This window comes from Furipterus horrens, unplaced genomic scaffold, assembly GCF_987537825.1.
Source record: "Furipterus horrens unplaced genomic scaffold, mFurHor1.1.pri manual_scaffold_1, whole genome shotgun sequence".
In the NCBI taxonomy this organism is placed as follows: domain Eukaryota; kingdom Metazoa; phylum Chordata; class Mammalia; order Chiroptera; family Furipteridae; genus Furipterus; species Furipterus horrens.
In genome coordinates this window covers 117,483,165-117,498,566 of record NW_028327171.1, presented here as the reverse complement: position 1 = coordinate 117,498,566, position 15,402 = coordinate 117,483,165, and the positions used below count along the sequence as shown (strand labels likewise).

Sequence of the window (15,402 nt, the reverse complement as noted above, 5' to 3'; positions counted from 1 at the left end):
TTCAAACCAAGGCCAAGATCTTGTAGATTATGCTGGATTTGTTAGATATTTGTTGATTAAGTAAATTAAAGGGGATTCATAAGAACTGTGTCAGGAAAAGAAGCTCCATAGGATAAAATAATGAGAGCTTGGTCTAAAGGAAAAGGTGAGCAGATGATATTCCAGAAAGGCAGGACCAAATATAAAGAATAAGGGCTGCATAGAATACTGATTAAAGCTAGCACTGAAAAAAAAAAAAAAACATTTGGAAACCCTACAATTAATGTCTGTAATCCACTTCTTTTTACAAATCGATAAAAATATAACATATCCAAACACATGTATGCATAGAACGTAAACCCGATTGCTGCTCTTGTGACTGGCTATTCTGCTTCCCTTATTTCACAGAATATGAAATCGTAACTTGCTTGCACATCTTGGCCCTTTTATTCCTCGGGACATGTAGACAGATTTCGATTCATCATCTCTCCCTGGAATCCTACACTAAGAGCAAAAGTAAACAGCAGCAAGCAAGGTTTCTGGGAGCGACCGTTGACTGCCACCTGTTATTTCACTCTTCTGAACAAGACATATTCAGCCAAAAGGTAGCTCTACATCAGATAAACAAGTGAGCCAGGAGTCCTCCAGCAAGGAGAAGGACACTGGGGCATCTGCTCACTACTTCTTCACATCCATGTCCCCACTGAGCTCAAAGGAATTGTTTTTTCTCTCTTATCCCCGCTGCCTAGTTTTGGGACATCCATCTATCAAGGTCACACTCAAGCCATGAGTCTCCCAGGAAGCCTTTATGATCACTCTTGTCTCTGAACTCCTTCAGCATCTAGATCCTTCTATGATAGTGGCAATGATGACTTCCATTTTAGAAGCTCTTAGAGAATGCCAGATAGTGTACTGAGTGTATTAGGTGTATTGCTCTTTTAATTTTATCTCATATGCACATCAATCCAGTGAGATAAGAGTAACTGTTCATTTCTGCTGTACAGATGAGGAAATTGAGTGTCATAGACACTAACTTTCCTAGGATTACATGATTGTAGTATTTACAGGGTAATTGCATGAATAGAATGAACTACACAAAAGTGCTTTAAGGCTGTAAGTTAAATATGAGGTCGTTGGGCATCGAGGTCAGTAATTTACAATAGCTTGTACAGCCCTGAGCACAAAGCAGTCTCAATAAACTCCAGTTGATTGGACTGTGTTCTGATCTCCACAGCACTAGAAGGAAGGGTTCATCAGGTATCTGCAATAAATATATGTGTGAAACGTCCATCAGGAAGGTATTAGGATAATTCTTATGTTCACATCTTAAGAAGAGCAACTCTTTCAGTCACTGAGTAGTGGGAATGTGACTAAAGAAGGGAACTTAAGTGTTAAGTAATGTGTTAGTAACTTACAAAGATATTTCCCAAAGTCCAATATCTTTGGGTACTTAAAAATGATGTTTCTTATCACTGGTCAAAATATACTGAAGAAACATTGCTGGGAATAGTCTAAAAAATGACATTTTAAATATCCATCTTAGGTCATTTTTTGAAGGAATAAAATTTGAGTCCCTTTGCTTTTTATAATTCTCATTTAACATTTAGAAAAACCTTGCAGATGGGCATGATTATTCTCATTTTACAGATGAGGAAAGTGATGATCGAGGAGGTTAAGTGCTTATAATGGAGATCTCATTCTTTCAAGGTCATGTCATTGAGGAGCTTCCTGCAGGGACTGATGGATGGGGCCTCACAGGCCAGAAGAAGGGTCTATTTTTTTAGACACATAGATTTTTCTTTGCTTCAGAGCCTATATGTATCCTGACCTAGGAACCCAGGGATGGGAATTACAGACATCACTTCACTTTCTGCATAACATATGTCAATTTGTGAGACCTTGCACAATGATTCAGCCTCTCAAGAATTCAGTGAATGGTACCTTTTTCATACGATTTCTGGAAAACTGAATGATATCATGAGAATAAAGTACCTGGCATGGAGTCTCATACTAGTAGAAGCTTAATTAAATATTAGGCATTTATACTAAAAAATCCAGCTCAGAGTTCAGCTCTTTGAGGACATCTTTCCCACCCACCATGCCCAGTCTTCCTTGCTCCAAGGGTTCAGCCATGACTTCCTTTTTACAATTTGTGTAGCATCTATTGGTTTCTATTTTATTTTCCATAACTTATGTGAAATATCTGTTTACAAAGTCTGTGTCCCTCTTTAAACTGTGAGATCCTTTAGGACAAGGACAGATATTCATTTTGTAACCTTGGTTCTTAGTCCAGTCAGTGCTCAAAATTTATTTGCATGGCTTAATTTCTAAATGACCATCTCAACAACTGAGTGACTGACTCAATGAATGAATAAATAATGTATATGTATAAGTAATTGGACACATAAAAAAGTGGAAATAAATAAATGAAAGATTAATAAAGGAATGCAAGAAATCAGGGAATGAGTTAGTAAAGGGGGCTGAATGCATGAATAAGCAAATAAATGAGTAAAAAAATTACAGTGCAGCCACTCTTCCATCTTGGTTCTGAGACTTTTCTTCTCATCCATGTGACTGGAGTCAACTGGTTGTGTTTATGGGATTCCGAAAGGATTTTTTTTAAGTACCTACTAAAATTCTTGGTAATTCAAAGGTGACAATGCTTTAATTTCAGGATAATGCTACATCTTTGTGACTTAGTAGTTGTATTTAATGGTTTAATTTAGCAATAGATTATGCCACCTGCTAGCCCAAAGAGATCAGTTTTGCCTTAGAGACCAGCTTTCTGGAATCCCTATGTGGACACCACACCTAGATGACAAACATAAAGTATTAAACAGAGAAAGATACATTTGAAGAGGGTTTTCTTCCTCTAAACTGTTATTATTATTCTTTATTTTTAAAAAATTCCTCTGGACAATGCATCATTTAAGGAAAACAAAGTTTCTCTATGAAACCCAAGTGATAATACAACTGTTATTCTGACTGAGTAAATTGCTGATGAGTCACAGCATGTTTCACCCATGCATGAGTTTCAACCAGGAAAGGACACTTGTGCTAGTGCAATGTAGCCTTTAGGCTCCTCCCCAGATGAGTTGAGCCTGTGACCCATTAAAATGGTGGGTGTGTTTCCAAGAGAGGGAAGGGGAAAAAATAAAAGACAAATGACCTCCATTTTCTTTACCACCTGTTCCATGCCAGTCACTCTTTACCCCTGTTGAAATGTTCAACTCATGTAATTGACTACATAGCTATAATAAAAAGCTATTATTATGACCCTCCACTAACAAAGAGAGAAACTGAGATGCAACAATCAAGGGCCTTGCTCATGGTCCCAAAGACAATAATTATAATAAGTACTAATTATAATAATTTGGAATATGTAATAAGTACAGGCATTGTTCTAAGACTGTTAATTAATGCATTTGAGCTTGTATATCCTCACAACCATGCCCTTTCAAAACTGTAATCTACATATAAGGAGCTTGAAATTTGCACAGATAAAAGAAGTGGGGGTTATCTGTGTTTTTATAAGATCATCCTGGCTGTTGCATGAATGATGAATCAGAATGGAAAGGCTGAAGACTTAGGTATTTTTACCACAAAGACATGAGATTGTAGATTCCATGGAGCTGGAAGACCACACCTTAATCAATTCTACATCTTCAGTACCTCACCAGTGCCTGGTTCAGCAGACAACCAATACACATTGATACATAGTAATAGAGGACAGTTGCCACCCATGCTTTAGAGCCCTTTGATAAAAGGCACTGGATACTGAATGGAGGAAAAACTTCAGATCTGATGGCTATAAGGAAATCTTATTTTTATAACTTATGAGCCTCATCAACACATTTGGAAAAAAAATTATCCCAGCTGTATCAGAGGAATGAATTTTCAACTAGGACAGTATCCAGTAGATAGCACAGTTTTATGCACTGTGTAATCAAGTGACAACTCTCTGGCAAGATTCCTTCTGCAATAATGACTATCTAATTTATGATTAAAAAAAAAACTTGAAGAGATGAGCCCAGTTTGTTCTTGTTGAAGACTTAGTCAAGGCAACGGAAGTTAATACTTCCTTTTGGTGTGTGTATGTGTGCATGCATGTGTGTGTGTGTGTTGGAAGAAGTATTCATGGTAGAAATCATCAGGAAGATGTCATTAGAAAGTACAAGGACAGAACTTCATTACAGATGAACATGACACCAACAACTGAATTATACTTTTCTTTGGTGTAAAATACAGCCGCCAAAAATTAATAATACACTAGAAATCTCAGTGAAAAATGCACGTTCCATAAGTTGTCCTATAATATGTCATGGGTGACTCTTGTTTCCTCTCTACTGCTTGAGCCTTGTGCAGCCCATCTGTAAATTGTAAACTCACTGACAGTGGCCTAATTTTGGGAAGCAAAGCTGACAACTGTTAGACCTAACTGAATGGACATAATTCTTTCTTTCTGCCAATAGTTTGGAGGGTAACCTGTTATCTACAATCATACTGCACTGTTACATGCAGATATATTAGAGAGATCAAGTGTGGCTTCTCTACCTACTCCATCATACATTCTTTGATGAGTTTTAATGAAAAATGAACCTGATTCCACAGGAGTGAGAAAGAGAACATCATAACAGTGAGAATAATAAGATATGAGGTCTTGTTAAGATGTTTTCATTATGAGCTTTTTGAGAATGGAAAACAAGTTTTGCTTTAGAGATTTGACTAAACATTCTTTGCAAATGCCTTACAATGCCTAATAATTTCTGTACAGGTATGAATGCACAAAATTGGCATTGTATTTATCAAGATAAGAAATAAATGTGGGTTTTTTTTTTTAGTGGTTCTAGACAAACGATTTTGCATAACACTATGTATTTGTTCTTTGCAGAGGAAAGACAGTATGTAGCTGGGAAACATCTGTTAACATGTTGCCAAGATGTCTTGTTAACATTAAAAACGGTGAAATGTAAACTGAATAGAATAAGTTTAAATGTCAAATTCTAAGGAAAATACCATCAAGGTGTTTCACCCCTCTAACTGTGTGTTACTGATACTGGAAGCTTCCACTCAGAAATGCTCTGTTCAGGTTCACAGAGCCTCAGAAATCTCATGACACGTGAGGAGTAAATACTTTATTGCTGGCAAAAAGAGAGTGTTGTCTTTTAAGGCTAGGATGACTGTATCATCTGCACTAAGACAGTAATGAGTTTGAGAGAGGCATAATTAATTATTTCACCAAAATATTGGGTTACTCTACTTTATGACCATCTCCCTTTTGGGGTCTAGGAACTTTTCCCATATGCTAATCCTCACATTAATCTTGAAAGGTACCCATCTTTATCATCTCCATTTTACTAATAGGGAAACCAAGATTCATAAATGCTAAATAACTTGTCCAAGTTCAGACAGTCAGACAGCTAGAATGTGCCAGTACTGGAATTTGAAATCCAATGTGATTAGAAAATACCTATATTTGAGAATGGGTAGCAATGAAAGGTCTTGAAGATAATGAAGATCAGTTGAATACTTTTACTCCTGGATTTTCAGAAGGGGTTGCAAAGAGTAGAAATGACTCAAACTGGGTTAAGATTAGACATTGAGGCAGAATCCACAGCAGCAAACTATTGGTTTAATGGAACAAGGGAGAAGAAAAGGAGACAGGTAGAAATTAATCTTAAATTTGGCTGTGATTTGTCATAGTTTTGTTTACACTGGGACTCATGAGAGTATGTGAAAAATAGATCCAGAGATTCCTCACACCCTGTCCCTCAGTTTGCAGCAAGGAGCTCAGAGTGCAATAGAGACACACAAATAAAAGCTGCTGGTTATAATGCAGTGTGATGAGTGCCATGGTAGACATATACAGAAAATGAGAAGAGAGAGAGTAAAAGCACCCAGATTGCCAAAAACCCAAGGTTATTAGGCAGGGTTGTGCAGAGAAACAGAGCCAACCTGATGCAAATGTCTCTCTCTCCCTGTTTCTCTCTCTCTCTCTCTCTTCCTCTCTCTCTTTCTCTATTGACTATGGAGGCTTGGTAAGTCCAAACTCTATAGAGTAGGCCAACAGGTTGGAAACCCAGCAAAGAGGTGTAGTTGAAGTCTGAAGAACACCTGCTGGAGAATTTTTTCCTACTTGGGAGACATCAGTCTTTTTTCTGTTAAGGCATTGAACTGATTGTATGAGGCCCAACCACATTTTGAAGGACAATTCTGCTTTACTCAAAACCCACTGACAAATATGTTAATTTTATCTTTAAAATACCCTCAGAGAAACGTTAATAATAATGTTTGACCAAATATCTGGGCATGGTGGCGCAGCCATGATGAAACATAAAATTAAACATAGCACCAAAGAAAGCAGGAAACAACTGAGAAGTTCCATTCTCCTGTCCCAACAACTCAACATTCCTGTATAGGTACTTTAGGCATTCACTAATGTCACTATTACTTAATGTGCCCTGCTCTTCTTTCCCTCCTGTCTTTTTCTTTGCACTGATCCCAGTGCCTCAAATTCCATCACTTTCTGAGGGCATCTAACGCATCCTGCAAGCCTACCTCACATTCATTTTCACCCTCAGGCACAACTGAAAGTCCTCACTAGATTCCTTGTTGTCTTAAATGCATCCCTTCCTACTTGACAATTAGTTTGACGTAGCCAGGAATGACCACAAGCTTTACATAACTGGAGAAAAGTGTCCATATCCAGGCGAGGAAATATTTACTTCTGGGAAATGGCACAGGACCCAGATGTTCATTTTAACAAGACATGACACTTTAATATGTCACAGTTTATCTTAGTTATCTACATGTCCTTCTGTTATTCATCAATTGTGTGACATCAACCTTTAGAGTCAGTTAGTTCTCTATGTCAGTGTGTGTTTCTTGTATTCCTCTTAATCTCACTTTCATTTAACCTGCAGAGGGAGGTCTTTTCTGCTTCAGGTTGGAGTCTGTTGATTAAGTCCATGCTTTATATATTTGCATGGTTTGTGACTTTTTCCTCACCACCTACTTTGATCTTTGATGAGTTCTAATCATTTTTTAACAGACTTCTTTGGACAGTTCATTAAACAGGCTAACATGGATATTTTCTATTTATCCCACCAAATATACTTTCCATGTTTCTACAGACTTCTCTGCCTAGGAAGACTGACTGAAAGTCGTCGTCGGCAGCCGTCCGTCTCGAGAGACGATGGTGTAGCTTCTTAAGAGTCTATCTGCACCGCCGAGAATGGCTGTGCAGTCCGACTCGGGAGTGACATGGTATCTGTCTCCTCCCGTGTTGAATCGACATCTTGTGATGACGCTGAAGCTACAGAGCCTGGGCAGGGTAATATGGAGGGTCTGCTGTTGCCCATGCAGCAGACCCCCCCTCTCTTCGCAGCTGAAGGGTCCAAGGGAAAGACGGAGTCGATACAGCTTGGGTTCAGGTGCGCCGCAGGAGTTGCCGGTGTTGACTACAACGTCAAACTGCCTTAGGGACTCCGGCTCCGGATTTTCTGTCGGGGTTTACTCCCTTAGCCTTTCCCCTGAAGAGGTATGCCGCAAGGCAGCGGAGGTTTTTTGGAGTCAGAGTTTTCCTTCTCTGATGTACCCTGACTGGAAGATCGAACCAGCGACACTTAGCTCGCAGGCCGACGCTCAATCCACTGAGCTAAACCAGCCAGGGCACTGACTGAAAGTATTATATTAATAAATGCCCTTGCCTTCTGAGTTCTAGCGGTGTTTTCTCAATGGAGATACAGGAAGGAGATTGTAAAGAGCCAGGAGAGATTGAAGTCATTCTCCAAACTCCTTGCTGGCTGCTCTCATACAGGAGTAAACAGCATTTCCACACACTATCATACTTACTGCTCTGACAACACTCCCTCTCTCACTTCTTTGAGTCTGATGATGGGAGGAGCAGCTCCTCTTTTACTAGTCTGTAGTATGTCCCCTTCTCTTTATTTCATCCTGCATGTTTATACCTTTATAAATAGTCCTTCATGTGATCAAGCTGTTTTACATTTCCACTGTCCTCAAGATAAGAGAACAGTGCTAAATGTCATGCATGTTATGAGGATGATGTCTTGTTGCTGGAGCTCAGAAACTTTATCTTCATTCAGGAACAGTAGATAGTCCTTCCTGCATGATCAATATTTCTTTATAATAAAACCATTCCTTTTTTCTTCTGGAATTGAGACAGCAAATTTCCTTGCTGGGGAACTACAGTTTATACTGTGTACTTTCAACAGTTTTTGCTTGTACCTCCTTAAGTCAGTTTGATCCTTTTTTGTTTCCTATTCATTCAGCCTCATTAGATTTTTGGTGTGCTAAACTAGTGACACATCTTGGTGAGTTTGGTGACTACCACAAATGTTCAGGTACAAGGGACCTTGCAACTTTGCTTTTGACATTTGTTGCTCTTTCTGAAAATGTTTTCCTATGCCTCTTTTCCCGGAAGCTGCCTCCCTATCTAGGTCTTTGAGAATTGGCCTCCTGCCCAATAGCCCTTCCTCTCCACAAAAGCCAGGTTAGACCCCATCTGCATTCTTCCAGCACACACTACACATACCGTCATTGCCCTTATATTTTAATTGTTTCTGTGTCTTCCCCGTGATTAGCCTGTGATGAACACTGTTACTGAAATGAGAGTGTTATGTCTTGGATTTTGTTCCCCAAAACATATGTAAAGTCCTAACCCTCAGTACTTTTGACTGGGACCTTACTTGGAGAAGGTTCTTTGCAAATGTAATCAAATCAAGATGAAATCATACTCAATTAAGATGGGCCCTAATCCAATATAACCAGTATTCTTGTAAGAAAAAAAAAGATGGTCACATGTGACTATGTCACAAGTAGGTAGGGTGACAGCCTCTGGGAAGTAAAGATTTAAGTGCTGCTGCTACAAGCATAGGAAAGGCCAAAGTTTACACAAAACACCAGAAGTTAGGAAGAGGCAAGAAATGATTCTCCCCTACAGGTTTCAGAGGGAGCACAGCCTTGCAGGTTCCTTGATTTTTTAAATTGAATTTATTGGGGTGACATTGGTTAATAAAATTATATAGGTTTCAGGTGTACAATTCTATAATACATCATCTGTTTATTATATTATGTGTTCACAACCCCACATCAAGTCCCCTCCCATCCCAATTTTTCTCCCCTTTACTCTCTTCTACCTCCCCATACTCCTTTTCCCTCTGGTGATCACCACAGGTGAAGGAATTAAGCAACCAAACAAACAAACACTTCATATACACAGACAAGTTCCTTGATTTTGGACTTCTAGTCTCCAGAGCTGTGAAATAATGTACTTCTGTTTTTTTGTGTTTGTTTGTTTGTTTTTAAGCCACTCAATTTGTGGAATTTTATTATAGAAATCTGGAGAAGCTAATGCAGACACAATTTTGTATTAGCAAAAATTAGCATTTCTCATAGTGCCTGGAATGTGCACATTTATGTTGAACTGAAATTAATTGTAAATTACTTAGATGCTGAAAGTACATCAAATGTGTATTCCTACAGAATTCTTATCTTCCTTATCCGTAACTTCAGTCAATCCTCTGTTCAGGGTAAAGTGATTTAGCCTTGAGTGCAACACACTGTCAAAATTTGTAGAGACCTCGATTCAGTCCACTTTAGCAATATTCCCTCAAACTGGCCTCCTTTCCCCATGCACAGCTCATGTTGGCTTAGATCCAAAAAGACAGCTGCTACTTAAGCTTTTAAGAATTTCATCTCCTGTGATAGGTGAGATGCACAGAGTTAAATCTCCAGGATGGGTAAGGTGACACCATGCCTATAGAAATGAAGAGCTAATGTTCCCCAAGGGCACATTTTAAAGAGAGATGCTTTTGAGATTCAAATTTACTGTTTTCCACAACTAAAAGCATCCTTCTTCACCCTCATGACATCTATTTGCAAATATCTTCAGACTTCTTAGGAAAAAATTCCCCTTTTCTGTTGAACCTCACAATCTCTCAAGGGATTCTAAATGAGGATGGCTGTGAGACCACCTGGTCCCAAGTCCTTATTTAAGAGATTTGCAGTGAGGCCAGGAGGACTCAGTTTCTGACACAGTTTCAGGAAGAGAACCCAAACCCTTGTCTCCCAGCGCTACGTATAACTCTCTATGTTATTACCCAGTAATGCTACTGAGAAGGGCAAAGAATAGCATCTTTTTTTTCACAAATGGGAGTTAAACACAAACCAAGTCTTCTCTTTTCATTTCCTCTTTCCCTTTCTTCCCCTCTCTTTCTGAACATTTTGTGTCACACCTTTGCTAGTGTCACAGGTCACTCATATTTGAGGCCATTTTACATACAGAAAAACATGGACTTGATTATAATTATATTAATGTACTAAAATATTTCTCCATTAAATATGCAAATTATATAATTCAGCCTACACAGAGGCTTATTTTAGAAAACCAAAACCAAAAGTCATATATTTTGCAATTGCATGTAACCAAAATCCACATTTAAAAGAAATGCCCGGAATTTTTCTTCATGGCGAGGACGAGGCCACTCCCTGGACTTCATCTAATCCCCAGGCTCTTAGACCAAAATCATGCTTAAGTTCAAACAACAAAGAGGAAAGCTAAAAACAAAAGAGAAAAAATTATTCAAAAAGAAAAAAAAAGCCTCTCACTCTCGGTCGAAGCTAATTACACCTTCCCCTCCACCACCCTCAGCAGAACGAGTGGTTATTTCTTCAACAGATATACCCCTTAGCAGAAGTTGGTTAAGCTCATCCTGGAACTTCAAATTTCCCAGTATCAAAGATGCAATAAAACTTTGGACAAGTAGAGGATGGTCTATGTACAGCTGGTGCCAGAACTGCATAGCCCAGAGTTTAGACGTATTGAAAGACGCCATCATTCCTTCCCGTTTCTGCCGACAAGAACTTCAGAGTCTGCAACAACGGTTTTGCATTTTGGAAAGTAAACTGTGCAAGCTCCAGGAAGCACTGAAGATCATCTCAGAAAATTCTTGTCCAGGCTGTGGTCAAACGTGTTACAGGAGCGGTAAACTTACAAATGTGCCTGCCTGTGCGCTGACGCCCCCTGGAGAATCCCGGGCCGTTGTTCCTGCCGCACTGCTACAGCCGGCGGGCTCTCTTCCTCCTCCTCCTGCTCCCCCGCCGCCGCCGCCTCTGCCTCCGCCTCCACCACCCACAGCGCCGTTGCTGCTCAGAAAATCCAATCTCACTAAAGTACTTCAGGCTGGACCATTAAAAAAAGATGGACCCATGCAGATGACAGTTAAAGATCTACAGACTGTGAAATTAAAGAAAACACAGAGTTTTGATGAAAGGAAGAAGCTGGTCGTATCACCAAAGGCACGGAATCCACTAGTTACAGTCTCTGACCTGCAGCGTGTCACCCTGAAGCCCAACTCCAAAGTGATATCGACTCGAGTGACAAATGTCTTAATTACTCCTGGTAAAAGTCAGATAGATCTGCGGAAACTACTTAGAAAAGTCGATGTAGAAAGGAGCCCAGGTGGGACCCCACTTACCAATAAAGAAAATGTGGAAACAGGAACTGGACTGACCCCAGTAATGACAAGGGCGTTGAGGAAAAAGTTTCAGCTGGCTCACCCTAGAAGCCCAACTCAAATTCTGCCCCTTTCTACAAGCAGCTTTGATGAACAAAACTGATGCCAACGCTATCCAACTCCCTGTGATCATCCGTAAAATATGCTGATAAAATCACCTCACTCCTTTTTAAGAAATGTAGTACGTGTAATTATTCTAATATGTAATTCCATTTAAAGAATTACAGTATGTATGGAGCCCATGTATACTGTGGTATAAAGTGGGTGTTTGGATATTTTCTAGTTTGCATGATCAGGAAGAGAACAGAATGGAAAATACAATCTCCAAAGCAGTGTTTATCCTGGAACTACTCAATTGAGGATAGAGAGGTTGTTCAAATTTAACTATAATTCTAATTTGTATTCTGTAGGTGCAGTTATAACCTTCAGATAATAAGCTAGTTCTCATTCATCTTGGGTATTTTTACCCTGTAAAGCCTGTAAAGCTCATGCATTCATTAAGTACTATGAACTTGATCAATTAAAAAGACCTGCTGGATTTGATTTCTGTTCATTATAAACAGTTAAGAGGTGAGACCATCCTCCATTGAAACCCAACTATTTTCCAGGAGATTTGGAAGCAAAAGATCTAATGTGACCTTAAAAATTAGAATGTGTAACTTTTAGTATATTAGATAGGTAGTGATATCTGACTCACTGAATTCTGAGATATTTGTTATTTTGATGTCTGCTGTCCACATTCATACAGCTAAATATAAATTTCATGATGACTCAACACGAACCTTGTATTTTCCACAGTACCCCGTGAAGGATTCTTCAAGTCCTATAGAAGGTTCACTATAAGGCCTGATACCCTGTCCTCAATACCCTGTTGTTTCAATAACAGTAGTAATGCATACCTAACTGTATTTGTTTTCTTTCCTGCCAGTCCAGGGTTGCCAGATTTAGTAAACACAAAAATGTAACACCCAATCAAATTTGAAATTTAGATAAATAACAATGAATTTTGAATATAATATGTTCCATTAAACAATGAACAAACCGTTTTTTTTTTGTATAATTGTGTCCCAAATATTACATGGGACATGTAACAAAATGTATTGTTTCCTGAAATTCAAATTTGACTGGAAATTCTACATTTTATTTGGCGACCCTGTCAGTCAGTCCCCTGCAAAGTTGCCAAGTATTTCTGGGAGCCCTCAGCGTGTCAGACTCACCTGCTTAGCAGTGGGCGTCACTGTAGCTTCAACCAGGCCCAGCACCGATGCTCTCAGTGCCTTGGAGGGAGGGGAGCGCTCGTTAGCGTGAATGTGCCTGGATGGGCCGGACCAGTTTTAATGCTGTAACCCCCACTGCAGTTCCGGGAATAAGGCCAACAGTTTTTCATGGATAGTCACCAAGGGATTTCACATATTCACTGCACTTTTTAGCCTGCGAGGAAGCAGCTACATACATGATATCCATGAAATATCTCTGGTTAGCTGAGGCTAAAAAGTTATTTTAGCAATTTCCCAGATGAATGTTGCTTTGAGGTGCCAAATAGTGTTATAAAAGTTACCAGACTGGGACGCAGACCTGGGGACACTTTTGTTTTTATGACACCCACATTTATGTCTACAACACACTTATAGATAAAAATTCAACAGATAATAAAGTTAAGAAACATGTGCTTCCAGTAAGTTTTTTAAAACCTGCTAGCTGCATTTATATTACATGTGAGTAAAAAGAATGATTACCGAGAATAAAGCAGTTGAATATTTGTACAAACTATTTTATGAGGCATTCATAGTGTTTCTAATGTTAGTAAACCACTGTGTATTATATCAATTTAATTTAAATGATTTGATCATTCTTGTGGAATAAAGGTTCATTAAAAATGTTATAGAAATACTGTAGATAAATATTTGTAAAGCTGCTATTGCCATTGTGCCAGTATTAAAATGTATTCTACCTTGGATCACTTAATAATTTTTATGACATATTTTATATTGTACCTATTTGAGAATCCTGTAAATGCTATGGCTTCATTAAACTGTTGCTGATCATATGCTCCCATTGTTTATCCTGAGACTAAATGACAACCAGAGAACATAAACTACCAAGGTGTATCTGGTTATGTTTTTAGATAAAGAGCAATAATAAAAAACCCTTGATTTTTTTTCTTTTTTAATGTTTTCACTACAACTATAGCACATCCAGAAAGGTATATAATACAAATATATAAATTAATGAAGCATAAAGCAAACACCCATTTAACCATCAAGAAAGAGGCATTATAAATGTCTTTAGAAGCCCTGTCTCCCTCCCCTATTATAACCTTTCCTCTAAACTAATTATTGATATACTTGTTACAATACATAGTTCTTGCTTTTGCCCTCTAAGAATGCATCCCTAAATGCTATGGTTTGTTTTGTTTGCTTCTGAACTCTACATTAATAAAACCATATATTATAAAAAAAAAAAAAAAAAAAAAAGAAATGCCCAATTATATCAACTCTGGGACATAACTCTGAGGTCTTGATCTCTTCAGGATCACAGCAGCAAAACAGTTACAGTTATACGCAAGTAAACTTTCATCTTTAGCTATTCCTGTACAAAAGACCAACATAAATCTTAAGAGAAGTCTTTCCAAAGAAAGCAGAGATTCTATGTAAATGAGACATTTATATTAAGTATAGCCTCTGTGTCACTGAACTTACATTATTTTGGAGAGTTTAAAAATTTAAGCCATATTTAGTGTACATATTTTAATTTCAATATATATTTAATAACATTAAGTGTTAGTGTAGGTAGCTAGATATTTATAAAGTAAAGGCTCAAAAGAAATCAGATATTATTAAGCATAATAAACTAGAGAGCATAAAACTGCTTAATCAGGAAGGTACAACTTCACAAACCCCAGAGAATAACATCATTGGACTGCAAAGTGGATTAATACCCTCTATCCCCTGTATGAGGGGGAACGACAGGCTTTTCAGTCTTCCTGTTCACTCTCACAGTCTTATCAGGCGAGGTGAGGTAAGGAAATATGGAATAGGAGCCAAGATGGCAACCACAGAGGCCTGTCAGTCTGACCTGGGGAAAGGATTGGATTAGATAAGAGACATAGAAACCCAGAAAATCTAGGAAATGGATGGCTCATGGAATAGACCCATCAGAAGCCCATAAAAGGTTGAGAAGTTGATTGGTTAGTTTGAAGAAGTTCCAGATTCTTCCCAAGCCTGAGATAATATAATCTCAGCTAACAAAGAGCTCTCTTTCTCTCTCTCTCTTTCTCATGCCCCATGTGCTTGTGCATTTCATAACAGCCATGTGGATCTAGAAGCTGCCTGAGGCTCATGGCAGACCATGCAGACTCCAAAATACTATGTTTTAATACAGCACAGGATATCTGGACATTGATCCTATTTCTGGCCCTGATGGAGACAAAATTGGACTTTTTCCAAGGTGAGACATACAGAGATGGGCCATTGGAAAACTAAGGGAAGCCTATTTCCACACAAATAAATCTTACCATGCCACAACCATGTGTGGGTCTCTCAAAATGTTTTCTTTGCAATCTTGTGAAAGAACATGATTTCCACTGGCAAAATAAAGACATGTCTATGCTAGTCTATTAAATTCATAATTTTAAAATACATATCTAAAATATGTATATTCATAGAAAAACACACATGTAGAGTAGAAAAAAGTCACAAGAAAATTCTAACACTAAAATAACAATGGAGATCTCTGGATTGTGATTTATAGGTGACTTCAACAATTTATACAATTCCCTTAATTTTTTAATAATTAATATTGATTTATTTTATAACAAAAATAAAAGCACTATTTAATGCAAAACATAAGCAATACAAAATATCTAATTAATGTTTAGTGGTAC

At 38.3% G+C, this 15,402-nt stretch overlaps 2 protein-coding genes across 2 annotated transcripts in view; one reads left to right on the top strand and one right to left on the bottom strand.

Annotated features, from left to right (window-relative positions):
- CNTNAP5 (contactin associated protein family member 5) overlaps positions 1 to 15,402 on the bottom strand; it is a 1,232,224-nt gene that overhangs the window by 418,750 nt on the left and 798,072 nt on the right. The gene's annotated exons all lie outside the window — the stretch shown is intronic.
- LOC150021816 (proline-rich protein 11-like) lies at positions 10,464 to 12,099 on the top strand. The gene has a single exon (XM_090279110.1). The coding sequence runs from the start codon at positions 10,531 to 10,533 to the stop codon at positions 11,620 to 11,622; it is 1,092 nt and encodes a 363-aa protein (XP_090135236.1). The 5' UTR covers positions 10,464 to 10,530; the 3' UTR covers positions 11,623 to 12,099.

Bases quoted from the DNA above. Each gene is read 5' to 3' on its own strand.
- LOC150021816 (XM_090279110.1), top strand. From the start codon at position 10,531: ATGCTTAAGTTCAAACAACAAAGAGGAAAGCTAAAAACAAAAGAGAAA.